The sequence below is a fragment of the Trichoplusia ni genome, chromosome 6 (assembly GCF_003590095.1).
Source record: "Trichoplusia ni isolate ovarian cell line Hi5 chromosome 6, tn1, whole genome shotgun sequence".
Classification (NCBI taxonomy): Eukaryota; Metazoa; Arthropoda; class Insecta; order Lepidoptera; family Noctuidae; genus Trichoplusia; species Trichoplusia ni.
In genome coordinates, this window is record NC_039483.1 from 13,530,901 (window position 1) to 13,549,234 (window position 18,334).

Sequence of the window (18,334 nt, forward strand, 5' to 3'; positions counted from 1 at the left end):
CATGTGTATGGTGCGTGGCTTTTTGACGGGGAATCGAACCTCGGTCTCCCGCGTGACACAGGTTTTAGAAAAATGATATTAAACAGATTGGACAGCTCGATGTGGACTTGTCAACTTGTATTAAGATAATTATATCCAAATTGTGAAGAATTTTATCGAACATAAATATAGTCCATAACTTCTTAAGAATCAAAGGGATAGGGTTAAAGAAATGAAAGTACACTCCATTTTCAACTATATTTTATTATAAAATCACAAAGAATAAATCTAGAGTTCAATAGGGTAGTCACTTAGATATTAATATTGTTGTATATATTTATAATTCATATAACTGCATTACATCATGTAGTTTAGAGTGCAAACGGTCTTAGAAGGACCGAAGCATTTCGTAAAATTAAGTTTCACAAATAATCACCAAGAAAATAAGTTTTATCTCGAAATAGAGCCTGTTAAAGCTTGCCATTGAATTTTAAACGTGTATTTAAAGATATAACTTCAGTTACGTTGAAAGAAAAATATTATTATATCCCTGTTATTTTTGTCCCAACGATTGGTCTTTGGCATATTGAATTAAGACTAAATATTGACATGTTCAAATTGTTTCAGCAAATCTTACTACCACTGTGAACAAAATTAGATGTGCTCTTCAAGAAAACGTTGAGATAAATTTCGTTACTCGAACGATCGTTTACATCTATTTAACTATTTTAACTTTACACACAACCCTTTAATTTGCACACCATTATTTAATTCTTTTAATGAAACAACCAAAACATAAATCATGAAACAAGGAAAGGTACAGTAATATTTCCTAGAAAGGGTTTTCGATAAGTTAGGTAGGTAGGTATATAATTCACTAGAGCGACTACTGAAATTAAGATAGGATATTTAACTAGTAAATCTTAAAGTAATGATTATGTTAATCTTTACTATAGATCCTATTAATTTAATTTGTAATTATTAACATAGTCGTGTATAATATTTACATCTTCAGAATAATTTAACACGAGCGTAGCTGCCACTTTGCCGAATGCATTTGGAAATTAATTAGCAATTTGGCTGTGAGATGCCAGTTGCCGTTTGGTACAGAGCAAGTCAGCGCTTGCCTCTGCCCCGGCTTAATCGCATGACGCAGATCTGGCCTCGCATATAAAGTGGCAGACACACAATAATTTCACTAAGTCAACGTTCAATACGGAATGTTTCAGTTCTTTTCACACAGAAGGAATAAGGGACGTGGCGCGGACACGAACCGCCTCGGACGATCTAAACCAGGCAGCGTTATAATTTTAATTCACATTATACCCTGTGCGAAATATAATATTCCACTTGTTAATATTATATAAAACATAGATAATATCATTGGCAATATTTTAAGTCCCTTACTCCGTTCACAATTCAACTAAACAACGTGTTAATTCACCTATAATATTCATCGCGAGTCTCCCGACTCTGTTGAAAAAGGTAGAGAATGTTATTCACAAGTCATATATGTAAATATATCGAAGCGTAATAGATACATTAAAATGTAGTCAAGTGTAGATTTCGCCAGGATAGTAATTAAGTTCTATAAGTACGAATATGTCTAGAATACCAATTGTGTACTAATGTACATCATTTCATTATATTGATCCCCTTTAACATTTATAAGTTTTATTTACAATTAGTTTCTTGAAACTCCTTCAGGTGTTCTGAAATAAAGGGATTAAATGATAACCACAGACGCTCATGAAACAACAAACATAATGAAGGCTAGTGGAGATGTCACTACGCTACCTCTGTGACTCCGCACTGTCGTCCGTATCGTAGACAATTGGTATGGAAATAAAATAAAAAAGGATTCAGGTAGAAGGGAAAGGACGGAAAATAAAGAACAAAAAGTGTCAATGATAATAATAGTTTAATTATGAAATTAAAAATAAGGAGTGAAATTAACCACACAAAAGGCTTAAAATAAAATTAAAATAAGAAAATGACGACGACACAATATAAAAATTACATGAAACATGGAGCGGTCGCCGCCGAGACGAAGGGAAGGCAGTCGCCTTAGCCGAGAATTGAGTGATATGTGGGCCTGTATCATACCGTACGAGATACTAAATACAGCTAATATATGTAGTAGAGATATATATTATGAAGCGCAATAAAATAAAGGCATATTCAGAATGATATGCGCAGATATGTTCGTGGAACGAGAGACACAAAGTACACGATAACGGGAGGATAGCGCCGCGGCTCCGACAACACACGGAGCATAACACATTCGAAAACAACATTCACATCATTTGACAACGCATAACTTTAACTAACAAATTGAAACAATGTTCACTTACAATGAATAAAATTGCATATATTGCGCTTAATAAAACTCTCAAATATAATTTAACTGTAACATTTTCATCAACTTTTCAATAAATGTTAAGATTACTTCAATTACCTTTTACCTAAAATAATGTGTATTGACTTTAAATTTGGCATCTCATCCTAAACACTGATCTATTTTTTTTTTTTTTAATAATATTACCATTAAATTCTAAATATTTAAAATACTTTTCTAAACACATAAATTCCTATAATTATCTATTAGTCAATACCAATGTTACTGAGAAATATTTAGGCCTGAAAACGCTACACACATAATAATGACAAGTCTACGAATGTATTGAGCACAAGCGACTGAATAATTACGTTTATACACGAGCAAAACATGATGAATACAAAGGAATCCGCGGGATGTGTGTAGCGTTCTACGCTGAGTACAGTGGATATGTAATCTCCTTTTTGTGATTTTTGTTATTAATTTAAATACATAATAATAATAATATAATTATTATTAAAATTACAATTGCGATTACCGCCGATCTCACGCCACTCGACCACCACCAATCGCACCCCACTCCTAACCATTTCAAAACACAGGCACCGAATCATGCGCCGTATAGAAAAACATTTTCAAAAACGTGCAAAATATCACCACACCCTGGTCACCTAACATTATCTAAACCAAATAACTACTTTTACGTTCTTATTATAGGTAGGTACTGATTAATACAATTTGTATGATTAAATTTTTCTATTAAATCTTACATCGTAATGACAATCTAATTTTTCTCAGTTTAACCATCTTACTAAGCTCTATCTTTATTTCTTATGTAAGTGATATATATTATATTATACATTTCATAATAGTGTAAATATGTGACTTTTATAACTTCACAAATGTTTTCTAAAATAAAAGTTTATTTTTAATAATTTTTGCCGACTATTTCGAGATAGTGGGATATGTGACGAAAGTAATGTAATCGATAAGACTGGCTGTGGGTTTGACGTGCTGACACTTGCTCTGCCGTACGCGTTGCACGCGACGGGCGCGGCGCACGCGGCGCACGCGGCGGTGTTGAGCCGCGATAGCGAGATCCGTGATTCAATCTATCTACAGGTCGTACGAGCGTTGCGTACAATTTATCCTACAATACCTATACATTCCCTCTTTCTATCCTAATTGAATACCGACCGTGGCATCGTCGAGATATGTAATGCATTGATTGATATTAATGACTTACAATATTAATTAACATGCCGTGCGTTCGTCTCCCGCGGATGGCATCAGTATTCCCTTAACTCGTCATAATTCAGGTATCTGTTTCACGCATGCTTTGCCTAATCACATAATCTGGACGTGTAACTGAACACTTAACCTGGTCCTAGCGGTAGCGCGGTCACTCGGGCATCCCTCTCTACCAACAAATTCGTTACCTTATACAATCTTTTTACAAAAGCTTCCCTACCAGAGTTTTAAATATTTGAGACGAATTCATAAGATTTTTGATAACGTATAATCACTTAATTCACAAACTTAATCTCTTTTGCATTGGACTAGACATATTTTTTAATTAATTTAAGAAGGCAAAGATGTGTGAAATCCAATCGAGAGTTTAGCGAAGTCCGAAGTGTGAGAAGGTTAACACATCGAAGTGTGAGTGTGTCTATATACAAAACGAAGGACCGAGGAGGACAGTTCATTAACTAAAATACTGTTTAGTGAAGTTTAATTGTGACCTAGTGTAAATACTGTTGATTAAATATGTCATAGAGCAAAATCAGATCTGGCTAATACTTTATAGACCGACGCCGCAACTCCACTGCGTGTGGCAGTTCATAGCAATAGAGAAAATTATTCTAAAACATGTGATGGCGAGAGCTGGCCACCACACAAATAAATAATTATCTAACATTAACCACTTAGTGAAACGTATGCACGAGCATTTATATATGTTGTAGCTACCATTAATATAAATTAACATCAAAATAAATGCATCATGTCACTATTATGTCACGGAACATAACGTTTTAAATAGTGATATACAACTAGATGCTTAGCGATAAAGAGATGTGATTACACTAACTAACCGTCAATAACTATGAATGAAGTAGAACAGACAATATTCTCCTAACAACGGAACAAGAATGGAAGCGGGGCCGAGAGCCGAGCGGAGCCCGGCCACAGTTACACCTAAAATATATTATTAAAATTATCTCTATAACTAATATTGCACACACATACACATTTCTAAACATAACATTCCATTAATCAAATAAGAAAAAAATGTGTATGCGTACAAAACTATATTTACTTACAAAGAAATGCAATAATAGTAAATTGTGCATATTAAAATAGACAATAAAATATATTTATGTATAAAATACAATTTAAGAATAATAACTGCAAATTAATATGTGACCAAGAGATATTTCAACAATGTGCTAATAATGTGATGAATAATTAAATTTAAGGTGGTATAAACAGGCTGTCGCACTTAACCACAAACAAGCGAGGCAATGTTTGACATTGCGAGCCATAGGTACTTACGCGAATTGCCCAGTGCAAACATAACTAGCGCAATCTAATTGCAAAACATACCATCTGATAATCATAATCCATTATAACGAAATCATATTATATTGTAATCACCGGGAACATTACGAGTTTATAAAAATAAAATAATTGATATTATACTTATTCAAAATATGGAATGAATATCACACAAAATATAAATCCTCTCTACGTAGACACGTTCCATTCGGATATGCGTCCAAAATACATTAGAATACACATGCAGCGTTTGACTGTGATGATAGTATCTTAGATTAGTACAGTAACAGTAAACGTACGTATTTATTAAGAAAATAGAATAGCACTTAATCTCTAGTGATCCGAGTAAGCGTAATACAGATATATTTTAATTTTCAGTCGAGGGAAATTCTCGATTTGTGTGAGAGGTACGATGTAATAGCCAGTCACGTCGCCGAGGCCCGCGCCGTCGCCGAGTGTGCAGAGGGCCTTATATTATAATATTTAAATGCTGTTGATACGTGTGTCTCGGCCGCTGCGGACTGTGCGACGGGTGCGGGGACGCGACGGCCACATTGTGTGATATTCCGAAGACGCTGCGATACTTGTTGCGTTTAGATGCTGGACTTGGAGAAGGACACCCTGAGGTGGTTGGACTCCGACAGCTGGTAGTTGTGCATCTTGATGAGAGCCGCCACCGCGTCGTCGATGGATGGCAGCTGGACCAGCGCCATTTTGCGGTCCTTCCTGAAATTTGAGACAATTACACCATAAACGTTGTTATATTGTCAAAAAAAAAGGTACCCAAGTCACGAAGATAATTATATACTTACGGGAAGAACTTGAAAGCCTTGATAGCGAATCCACGTTTGGTGAAAGCCTCCTTGATATCATCTTCGGACACCGTAGCTCTGAAGACAAAACATCCATATTGTAGAACTACAAGATGACATAACAAATAATCTATTTAATCAAGTGTCTGCAGAACAAAATACTTACGGAATGTTAGACAGGTGGAGAGTCGCGCTCGGTGGGTAAATGTTCTGGTAGTTTTTGCTGCCAGGCTTCTTGAATCTGTGCAGAGGGCTCTGGGAATAGTCCCTGGAAAGTACGTTGATAATATGTTGAGCGAGTAAAATTTAAATACAAAACAAATTGTTTTTGGACTCTTCAAAAATGTAATACACTTTCCTGAAAACTTAGTCCAAATTACGACGTTCTATATTCGACTTCAAAGCCAGATAGATCCTTTCTAATTATGATTTTACCGGCAAAATATTGCTTGAACAGCCTTACATCATACTTCATACTAAAGAGGTTCTATACCAGCAAACTCCAAGAGGAAAATTAAATTACTCAGAGGATCTAACCAAAAAGGTACAAGTCTTACCTGGTGAGCCCAGCATCAGGTTGGCCTTCCTTGGGCAGCTGCACAGTCTGGTGCTTGCTGAGCATTACGCGCATGGCCTTGCCAAACACACGCAATTTGTCCATGTGGGTCATCGCTAGAATTTTAAGTCAGAATTACAATTAGATAGGTTTGGATACGAAAAGAGATAGCGCGTTACACGGAGTGGAGTCCCCTTTCGCTTTGAGTATAGCGACAGTCTTGCCTTGCGAGAAATGTAAATGTAGCACTTATTTTATATGTAATGTTAATTATATGAAGTGACTCCAATTAAATATTAGCAATATAATGCAAAAATTTAAGCCTCAGACACTACTCAAACCTTCAATATATTATTTTTATTTAATGGCAAATATTCAAAGTCAAAGTATCTTTTTTGTGTTGATTGAGTAGTAGTATTATCCTCTTTATAGCGTTTTCTGCCTATTAAGTAATAAAGATGGACTGAACTGGTCTATTTTTAATTCTAGTCGACATTATCAGTGAACTGCAATGAATGTTTCATGAACAAATGAATTCGTATTATATCACAAAGTTTGTTGTACAAATACGAATCGTCTTGTTTATATAGAATGATTATTTAGCGAACAACACTATAAGTGGCGAGTAAACAACGACACTTTATGTTACAAGAAAAACAAACTACAGCAAAGAGGTGAACCATGAGTACACTCATAATCCTAAATAAATACACAGTTTCTTAGGTAAATACAACCGTATTCTCGTAGAAATAGGGTTAATATTAGCTTGCGTACCTAAATGGGCCTGGTGAGGCTCTGCCATCTGAATGAGGGCTGAATCTTTCTTGTTGTAGAGTATCTTCACCCGCTGCACATCGCCGTAGACGCCTATACGCAAACAAATGTCTTACAATCGAGCAATACCATGATTCCTTCACAATAACTATTATATGGATAAGTATCCCAGTTTCGTAGAGTGTGTTTTGGATTATGATCCATCGTGCGATGCTCAATTGTTTATTTAGGCCTTTCCAGGCGAATTGGACATTTTCATACATAAACACATTCTATCAAAAATGGGATTGGCATAATGTATTCTCAATGTTGTCTAATGTATACCTAGAACTAGAACATAGTCTATTTTACTACACATCACGTTGTCTTGACAGCATGTTTAGTACATAGTACAACGGCTGGTAATATATAATGTCGTGAAACGGGACAGACGGAAAATACAAGAAGAAAACAACTTCAAGCTCTAAATTGGTCACGTTAAGCCATCGATTAATGCTTTAGCGGTTAACAGCGGCGACCTTGTACTGGCGCGCTGTGTCAAGCAAATTACTGCAAACAATTAACTCTCTTCTACACACTATTGGCGTCAATTCCTCATACGATCTTACATCGACGCACCTCTTTGATAAAGCTCACAACAGCGATTACCATGTTTGTGGTTCACCGTCCTTATACCGATACTCAGGTAGTTACATTCTAATACAATCAAAATAAATGAAAATTAAAAGAATAGTGACGTCACCGCCACAGAGATGCGTATAAACCGCTGTACCGTAACTGGTTGGAAACTGACAGCCCACATAGAAAACAATAAAAAAAATGAACTGAAATAAAGACAACACTGGGTAAACAGTAGACGTTCTAACTAACTTAGCTACGACTAGGGTGTCTGAAACACAAATTGTCATACGAGTTAATAAAGCGTTTAGAATTTAGATTCAATAGTGTTATCAAGCAAAGCTTCGACAAGTCGTCGGATGCGGTTATCAGTACAGAAGTCGAGAATGTTAGCTGACAATTTGTCTTTCAGGCGACAGGGCTCAGGAGCAATATTAATGTTTTAATATAAAATACGGAATGTATGTGCACACGTACCGAAAAGGGTAAAGAGAGCGTCAGGCGTGACCATCTAAAACAATAGGAAAGAGAAAAGAGACAGTATTATAAATAGTCGTAAAAGATATTTGACATCATATCTATAAATAAATTAGCAACTTATCTTTAAGGAGTTTAAGTAGAGTATATAAATATAACAGCCTGTAACGCCGCTCGGATGTTAATGCATTAGTTCGTAAATGTTTTAACGTGAACCCACAATTATAATGGTGTCTGATACAGGCGTTACCGGCTATTGTGTTAGCGTAATGAATAAATTTGCCAATAAACATTAAACTACTAAGTCGAAACAATAGGAATTTTGACTAATCTTTTTTAGGTACAATTTTGGGAATGATTTCGATTACATACAAATTAGAAGTTTCGTTTTTTTGTCTCGAATTTGAATTTGACAGGTAGAAAAGGGCGGTTACGAGAAACAGAAATATAAATCCGCCTGCCAGTATTGAGGTAGCGTTATGTTGTGTGTGTGATGTGTGTACCAACCTCTTCGTTCAGGTTTGAGACGAGAAGTACGGTGGCGAGGGGAAGCGGGGGTGCGGCGAGGGCGCGCAGGGCGGGGGAGGCGGGGGTCAGCGTCAGCGCGCCGAAGGCCGGCAAGCCCACTCCGCCCACGCCCACGCCGTACGGAGATGCCAGACCAGAGCCAAGTCCCAGGAACTGAGGAGCCAGCACTCCGCCACCTAGTTGGAGAGTACCGGTTATAAACACTGCTGCTTAAAATAAAAATAGAAAAAAAAATATCAAAAAAGAGAGAAAAAACATCTGCGCCCTCCTACCTAATTTGATCATTCCACCTATTTGGATTCATAAAATTGACAAATATTTACAAATATAAACCTAATTTACAAAAATAATGAATGAGTTGACATGTTTCATAATCAGACAAGGTAATTCTACATAACAAAAGTAGAACATTCGCAATAGCGGAATGATCCACACATATTACAACCCTCTACGGTGCAATACGGATTTATGACGAGTTATTAGTCACCGCGGGAATATTTAGCATTGAAATATGAATAATAAACAAGAAAACAGCTAACGTGGAATAGCAAATGTAATTTGGAAGTGTTATTGTAGATTTATTTCACGCTGTAAGTTCGTACGTACATTGACGCAAGAAAAACATACGTGCCTACAGTTAAGAATACAAAATCATCGCAATTTGCAACATAAAGAACAAAAGGCAAAGGCGCCTTTACAGAAAAACATCAAAAACAGTGAAAATGAATAAAATATTTATGGCAACCTATCAGGCTACGCAGGGAACAAAGCATATTTCTCAGACATTCAAGATTAATGCTATTACAAGGGACATAGAAAATCTTCAGTGAGTTCAACGTAATGAGCATACCTGAGCTTGAAGATTTAAAATGGAAAGACTTTTTAAGATAAGAAAACCAACAGACTACCTAAGTAAAAAGGTGCAAGAGCGATCGAAGTCAAGTCCAATAGCCAAGTGTAAATGGGGCAGACGTTGATTGCCGGGAGCGCGTTAAATACTTTGCGTTCAGATGATTAATTGCTTCGGGAAACGGTTAGAAATATTCATCTGCCCCATTGAGTGGGTATCGTCGGATGCAGGACGAAGAGTCTACGATACATGTGAGAGAGACGGATCTCGGTGAGAAAGCTTCCAGGTGCGCAGAGTAGTGAGGACTAACTCATCCTGGAGGCGAGGGCCAGGGCGAGGCGTGCCCGCAGTGGCATCAACTCACTGGTCAACAGCTGGTGCGCGTCGCCATCTCCCGACGGCAGCGTGGGGTTCGTGTAGTCGCGCGACTTGTCGTTGTTATACTTCACGTTCAGACACGTCATCTTGGAGTAGTCGATGCGGAGTGTGCAGCACCCGTTGTAAATATTCTGCCCGTCTAAAGCCTAAAAAAAAAACAAAGAAAGTTACGTTTATTGAAATAACTTTTCTCGTTTGACACGAAAACAGAACGAATTATAAATCTCATCAAAAACATATTACGAGTCGAAAAAGTTTCACTTCTTTCGAGGGTCGTTTATTTGAGTGATAATAAGGATGTGATGTTTTTATTAGTAATGAAATGAATAGCATTCAATTTAACTTTTTAATACGATCGCATAAAACAGGAAGCTGCATAAATATTTTTTTATTACAATATTTTTGTAAGTAGCGACGGAGGTGAGTCTGTCTAACAAAGTAAAGAATACCTTTTAACGTGAGATAAAAACGTGGATCGATACACTACCCGTAACAAAGAAGAAAAACTCGCATTATGGCCGTGTCAAAATCGTTACGTAGGAGAGCAACAGCTATTTGTTTGGCCGCGACGCCTGCGGGAGGCTGATAACACCACATCGCGATAGAAAAGAGAATTAATTAAAATGCAACAGCACTCAACCCATTCCTGCGAGCATAAAGCTTGTCGGCGGCGTGTACATACTATTTTTATAATGAAACCAGAATGCAAACATGTTTTATTTTCACTAATGAAACTAATGCCGTAAAAGAACCGTACATTGTACAACCGTATTTATGATCTCGTACTCAGTGCAATCGTCTTTTATAATTTATTGTTACGAATTGTATTATGCTAAGAGCATCTAGCTCTACCTACGTCATACTGCTTTTTGTTTTCCAGTATTCAATGATGTCTTAAAAGTATATCATTGGTATTCGAGGTATTGTAATATTTTTTAGCTGTTGAACGATATTTTTCAATTGAGATGAAACCGTAGATTTTCATCTCTCGAGACCAATGTTAAATGAAACTTAACAATTTGTTAAATTAACAAAACAGTTTCGTTGGATTAAGTGTTTGTAAAGAATCCGGGTGATTTCAGCGGGGCTTTAAAAGGTATTGTTAGCATTTAGGTAAGAACAGAACGAAAATAAATAGCTGTTTCGCATAACAAGTTTGAATTTAATTTTGATATTAAACTTTTTACAGCGTATATATTATAAAAAATGCAAGTATCATTATTTTCTAGCGTAATGTAAATAAAATATTAAAGAAACCAGCGACGAGAAAGTTTTATCAGAGGATAAATTAAAAGCGTGAATTATTTAATCCTGTGGGGTAAATTGGAGTTCCTTTGTAAACCGTCATCTGTCAAATGAATTATGACATTTTTACGACGGACTCCATTAGCTGAATAAAAATGTTTTGGGTTCTTAATGCTTCAGTAACGTAAATGATTGTTCTAGTAGCCATCGTTAATTATTACCGAGGCCATTGTCTTCCATTATTATTTTTAGGTCCGACCGTCGGTAGAAATAAAAATTACGAATGACCCGGCTACATGGAGTAGATAGGAACTGTTTTTAAGGGGTGATTCATAATAACTCTTTTAAAATGCAATAAAAATATCAGAGTAGTCGTTGAAGAAGCAAAAGTTCGATGTCGGAACGTGGGATATTGGCTGTAGATTTAATAAATTTCTGTTCTATATGCAAATGCGACCCCCTGATGTGTAGACGTGAATAGATTGGCTCGTTTAAAGCTCAACTTATATGGAAATGCGAAAGGCACGTAAGAAAGCGTGGAAGAAGATAGCTTCGATACGTAATTAGTTTTGTAGAGCCTCGCGGGCCCGAATTCGATTTTGAATGCCAAATGCACGCGGGAGGCGTAAGAGAACGAAACGAGTAATTAATTTACAATTCTAATATACATCCCATTTAATACATAGACATCGTTGAGTGAAATTTTAAAAGTCAAATGAGAACATAATTTGTGATTCCAATATTGTTTCATTTTCAGCAATTTGCATATATTACGGGAGGAAATGATGGGATAATGTTAAAATAAAAACAAACATCGGAGAGCAATGTCCAGGTTTAATATTATGAAAACAGGTACGTTACGGTCAGGTTGTTGTTTTGGTCTGGATGTTATGGTTTTTATTAAACCTGATAGACCTTAATCTGTGTAATTAGATAATCATCTGATCGTATTATCAGACGCCATTTAAAATATAAACAAGATTCTATTTACCAAATAGAATTGAATGCCAAACTTAAAGCGGTCAAAAGTCCCTGTTTTACTGTATCTGATCTTAGCGTAATACCGTATTACAATTCACCAAAACAAACGAAGAAAAATCCTTATTGCCTATACTTATACCGTCTGGGATACGCAATCACATATAACATTTAATCAACGAAAAAGTCGGAGAGATAAGTGAAAATAAACTGTTATATTCACAATTAACCTTTAATGAAGGTATCTCGACTGAGCTGAACGTTTGTCGTGGACTTGCCAAAGAAAGGAATAAAGAAAAAAATGTATAAGAGGGCAAGAAGGACTTTGAATTGCAGATTAATTTCTTACTTTTTATAAGCTTTTTCGGAGGCACTTTTGAATTTAACTCGGTCGTTACTTTAAGAAGACTTATTTTAATCTAAAAATCTCAATGTTACCTAGAACAGATTGTGTAATTTAAAGTAAAAGATCTAAGAAAGTATTTTAGTAGAACCGTCACTAAATTACCTGAATGTATTTTCTTTTTTAGATTGTGAAATGAGTTAAGATTACCGCATAAACAAGACATCAAAGAAGGTTTATACGTAACTTTCTGATTTAACTAAAGGATTCTGACATCATTTATACGAAAATTAATTTCCTGATTTTCCCGGTAAGTTCCGCTATCTAATCTTGTTTGACTGTAAGTTGACTCCCTCCGAGAGTTATATTTTCATTATAGTCATTAGTTTGAAGTACAATAGCGTACAAAGTTGTTCTGATTGATTGAAGTAATTTATATACTTGGCCATTGTAAAAGTCCGGGTATGAAGTTTTATAACATCCACCCTGTCTGCTCTTCTCTGCTCTTAGTATCAATATTCTCGAGAATTTCATTTTAATCTTCTGAAATGGTTATTTGCGCTCGAGGAGGGAATCGTAATTGAGGTGAAAAAAATATTAGGAAGAGTGACAAGGTGATAAAACGACAAACGTCACGCCCGATTTTATATTGGAATCTTTTACTGCGTAATAGGGTGAACGAATTTCCGCTCAGTCGATTTATTGGATTCGACAAACACTGATAATAAATTAGAATTTTTAACTTGTGTTCGGAAAGTGGGAAGTAAAGTTTGGAGTTGGTGAGTGTCGCGGTGGATCGCTGCGTTGGATGCGTCGCGCCCGCTGCGAGCCGCGGTGTCACAGTAAGACGTAACAAGTGTCCTCCGTATCTCTTAATCACGTCCCCGGTAATTGTTTTATCTTTAGCTCGTTAGAACTCGTTTAAGCAAAGCCTTCTTAGTGAAGGATTAAATGCGGTCCGCCTTAATCCACCCCCCCGTTGCTAATTCTGGCGGTTTTTCCACGGAGACCAGATAAACGTTTTTGTTGGGGTCCCGAGCTCGCCGCGTTTAATATTTATAAGAGCCCACATAGCTCAGAGTGCTTCTGTTGCCGGTGCAAGGATTACGCTAGCGCCGGAATGCATTTGGTTTTTGTCCGCAGATGACGTCAGAGAAATTGTAATGAAAACATTTCAGGCGCAGCGTTTTTTTATCAACTGACAGTTTTGAATAAATTGTATTTAATTCGTTTTGCCGAAGAAAAGTAAGGAGTTAAGAGTTAACGTTTTAATTTAGAGTAGTTCAATTGATTTACTAAACAATGTTGTATTGGACGGGTAAACATTCGCTCGATTAGCTCCGGATAAAGGATCACTTATCAGGCGGCGGCGGAGGCGGCCGCCGGTGGCGAACTAAAAACGTACACCAACACCAAGCTTTTAACTATTAATAAAAATAAACCAACAAACACAACGAGTGGAAACTGCTCATTTTAATCACTTCGCTTTTTGCTATTGGAAAAGCATTTAAAAATTTAAATCGTCACAAAATGAGATTGCTCTGTGACGAATGGCACTTTGAGTAATTTCTTTTTGGTTTGTTGGAATCAATTAAAACCATTTTAATTCCACGTCAAAAATTGCATTCGTCAACAAACAATTTATGACCCTCGTTGTTTTCTACAGGAAAATGACGAAATATTATCAAGCAATATCAAACTACCCTCCGGATACACTTATGCGAATTTTCTGCAAAATTTGCTGTGAAAAGCGGACTTTAGTAAAAGGGGAAATAATAAATTAAGTTTTGATAGTGGCTCTAACCTAATTACGGTACGTAGGTACACATTCGGGGACGCGTCACTGAACAAACCGCGTTCGCTCCATTAGACAATGTAATTAATACTCGCGGTTACCCCTAATTGTGGCTGACTGATAGTGACGAACGAAAATCGAGTGACGATAGCTCAACAACCGCGCCCACTTAACACACCGTTCCAGTTTGCTTTGGAAACGAAACTAAATTGGTGTTAAATGTATGTACATTGTGACATCATGAATAATGAAGTCTGCCACTTTTACCGGGGGGTAAGGTCTGAATCGGTTTTGTCCATGAACAATATATTGTTCCTGAAACATAATAGCATTGTTTTGCCAATGTTAAATGTAGAATGAGCGTGTAATACAGCCGGCTACGGAATCACGACCAGTAAATTATGGGGCAAAGTTTTAAACTGGTCGAGAATGTTTGATTGTCAGCCTCTTGATTACGGCAAGCTAACCGACCGCAGAACACTAACAAAACAACTGCTAAACAATGTTTGACACGTAACTAGGTGATGCAGAGTGCAGTTCAAGCGGTGTTGACACAGCCTGCAGGTGCCCAAACATGGGTGGTGTCGGGCGATGGCACGTGCAATTTTAAACGGGACTTGGACCCCGGTGCAGGTGCCGCCGCACTGTTTGTTTGAAATTTCTATGAAGTTTGACCGTCGCTCCCGGCACAAACGAGTCTTCTTTAGGTAGTTATAAACTTTGATACAATGTATCTTGTGGATGTCAATAGCTTTCAAATAAAGTAAAGATCCAAGAGAAAAGGAATATAATTTTCTTGTGACATGCCATTGATCTCTTTGAGAAGATATTTTTAGTGCAGTAGATCGCGCGAGACGCCAACCGTTCGGCGCAAGTATTACAGACTCGCTCAGGGCGAAGATATAACATTTTTGACGGTTACATTGTTTGAACACGTCCCAGTGTTGACACAAAGACACCGGTTAGACGTTGCCGCAGTGCAAAGTGCAATTTTAAAATGTAAACAAAGCCCGCACCTTGAGTCCATAAACGGTATCTCAGATTTCGCCTTATTGAACCTTGGAGACGAAGTCTTGTCAAGTTTACCTCGTTTACGTATATGAAAAATACGGACTGCTGTTACTGACACATATTACTTTTTTATGACGATAATTCATACAGATAAACTGCGCTGAATGTATTTGACAATTATTTATGATATTGGAAACGATTTTTTATGATTTAAGAGGGAGCTTGGCATTGCGTAAACGTACCAAGATAAAATGTTTGTTCTAAAAAAAATAGAAGCGTTTTCAAACATGACAGATAGTACATAATATCGAAAGAGGCAGATATCATATTGTCTAAACTCTTTTAAAAGAATTATACAGCATACAACAACCAAATAGTATACCTATATTCACAGAGGTGTGTGGTGAAAAATTGTGTTCGATATAAACGGTAGATAGGGAAGCTGTTCAGGACGCGGCTTGAACTGTTAATACGTATTGTTTGTGACGTCGGCTGTTATGGATGAGGAGAGCTGCAGGCCGCCATGAATCACACTGTTATCAATCATAACTTACTGATGGACCGACCAGTTACTGATTAACGGTACGATACAACTAATACTAATGGCTGTCTGAATAGTTACCGGTATTCGTGGACTGTCATTTGTTTTATTTTGAAGTCGAATGTCTTGATTCTTGACTATAGAAGTCTTGTAAACGTATTTTCGGCTTTATAATTTTGAAAAGTTAGTGATAGAAAGTTTGGAGGCTAATCTTGAAAAAAATCAATGGTTTTTTTATGTTTTACTTGGTGAATAATTATTGAAAAAAACTTTGAACAATTGTATCTGCTTTCAGTATTTAAAAAAATATTTTTGTTTTCTACAAAAATGTATAAATCCTGACGTATTTATTCAAATCGCCATATTTTCCATCCTTTAGTTTGTCGCATGTAACATCGCATACTAACAAGCTCGGTTGCCCAAAGCACGGTACATGTACAGAGCTCGTACATTATATGTAAGTACACGTATTCGAGCGCATTAAAAGCGTACATTTCGTGTCTGGGCGCATAAGCCGCCTTCTGAAAAGATTTGATGGCGAGGTTAGAGATTTATGTCAAGGATCATAGAGGCGGGATCGAGGGATTTCAGAGCTCCTAACATCTGACTGTGCCCTTTGTGGCTGGAGCACTATCCGGCTTCACTTCACTTTGTACTCTTACTTGCGCTGCCACTTACCTCGCGGGACGTTTTAATTCCATTCCGAGAAAATACCAAGACCGAAACGACTGCCTACACGGTCCGGCCGCTTGTAAACGATGTGTACTACAAGTGTCTGCTTGTTTGCACAGGATTATGTTCAAGTTTAATTAAGGGTTTGGAAACTAAGTGGTCCAATTCAGACACAGCTGTTTCAGAATATTTTATTTTTGGAGTGTTTTTTTTTACTTTAGAAATTATGCTTAAAATAAAAAGATTCTGGATTTATTTACTAATACATTAAATGCAAAATATAATGACTTTAGCTATAACTTTATTATAGCAAAAGGAAAATTAAAACCAATTAAATCCAAAAAAAAATAACGACCCCATAATCTCAACACAAAACGGCCATTCAGCAAATGGAAACCAAAAATTACATCCTCAATAAAATAAACAATGATTAAGAAGAACATGCCGATTGCATGTAGCATTGCAATAAACAGGGGGGCAATAAAAATAGACGTAGGGCCCGACATTGTATGCTCGTTAGCTCGAGTTACGGTGTACCGGAGTTACGATCTCAGATACGTTAACGAGAGCAGACTTATTGCCGTGGCGACCACTCTTACAGAACTAAAGTACCAACTAAACCAATGTTATTGCTCTGTCAGTAAGATTAAAGTATGCTGTTCTGTTTCGATTACTTGTTAAGATGCCATTTCGTTTTATTATTTGTTGGTTTTTTGGTAGTTTAATAATATTTTTTTTTTTAAGAATCTAGGGCTAACTTATTTCTTCCTTGTGTCGTGTGAGGTTTCACAGATATTCAAGTTACATCTAGACAAAGAATGAGCTCTTTTGGATCACACAAATGCTTGTCCAACAAGGGGATCAAACCCCGACACATTGTGCTCCGGTTTACACTCTGCAGTAATTTTATTTGTGACCTTAATTTGAACAAATCCGCGGTTATTACAGCTAAAAATAAAGCCGCATTTGATCCGGCTGCAGTAGTCGGCAACAGCGCACTGCGCGACTCCAATCATGACACAGTTGATGGGACTTAGCGTTGCTAAGTTTTCACCACTCTGCTCTGACGGTGATATCTCAATTTCACGAGGGGTTTCCCCGTTCCCGACATTAATTTGTACGTTAAGTCATAAGCTCAGAGCGACGAATACTCTTAAATATATACCTGTACCTTTCAAATGCAACGCTCTTTGAGTTCCCTGCTTGTACCAATCGTATTAAGCTCCACAGGAATTGGGCGTAAAGAGCGACTAATTAGGACGGATAGTCGACTCGCTATTGTAGAATTCATTAGCGAATTGTACCCACGCCGCAAGGTATTACAGACAAATTCGGCGAATGAATAGAGTAACGAGCATGTCGAAATTGTCTTTTGTAATGTTATTACAAGGTTACAGATCGTTCCGCATAAATGTTAAACTTCGAACATGACAAAGAAACTTTCATACATATCACCGCGTTCGAACAATAAAAATCAAAAAAGCGAAACTCTCAGTCACCATCGGTCGGAAACAAAGTTACGTTCAGCGATTCATAACCGTATGGCAACGAAAAAAAACAAAAACTCGATAATTATACTCGTAAAGCGAGTTTGCGGAAGCCGCAAAACGAAATTTAATTTGCCCTGAACGCTGCATCAGAAATAAAGTTAAAACAGTCGCTGCAGTAGGCGGCAGTACGCCCAACTTCTAACGCAAATGAATAGCGAATGGGAAAAGTTGAGCCGAGAAAAATGATGTCCCACTCGGCGAGTCGGGCGCCGACTATTGTCGTGGGCTCGCGGTTGCCATGTTGTTTCTCGATATTATTGTTATTAAATGCACATAAACGTTCTGTTGTTGCTAAAGCTTTGTTGTAGGTAAGCTGCGAACGTACACGGAACT

The 18,334-nt window shown here is 37.1% G+C and overlaps 1 protein-coding gene across 2 annotated transcripts in view; it reads right to left on the reverse strand.

Moving 5' to 3' along the window:
* Nucleotides 1–223: 223 nt before the first annotated feature.
* The window catches only part of LOC113495026 (polypyrimidine tract-binding protein 1), a 50,141-nt gene continuing 32,030 nt past the window's right edge, over nucleotides 224–18,334 (reverse strand). For both annotated transcript variants that reach the window (XM_026873591.1, XM_026873590.1), the window contains exons 7-14: nucleotides 9,853–10,012; nucleotides 8,618–8,814; nucleotides 8,111–8,144; nucleotides 7,016–7,108; nucleotides 6,243–6,357; nucleotides 5,852–5,953; nucleotides 5,686–5,763; nucleotides 224–5,599 (exon numbers count right to left, since the gene is read on the reverse strand). In XM_026873591.1, the coding sequence (XP_026729392.1) occupies nucleotides 5,467–5,599; nucleotides 5,686–5,763; nucleotides 5,852–5,953; nucleotides 6,243–6,357; nucleotides 7,016–7,108; nucleotides 8,111–8,144; nucleotides 8,618–8,814; nucleotides 9,853–10,012 (912 nt within the window). In that variant the 3' untranslated portion in view covers nucleotides 224–5,466. The remainder of the gene's footprint in view (nucleotides 5,600–5,685; nucleotides 5,764–5,851; nucleotides 5,954–6,242; nucleotides 6,358–7,015; nucleotides 7,109–8,110; nucleotides 8,145–8,617; nucleotides 8,815–9,852; nucleotides 10,013–18,334) is intronic.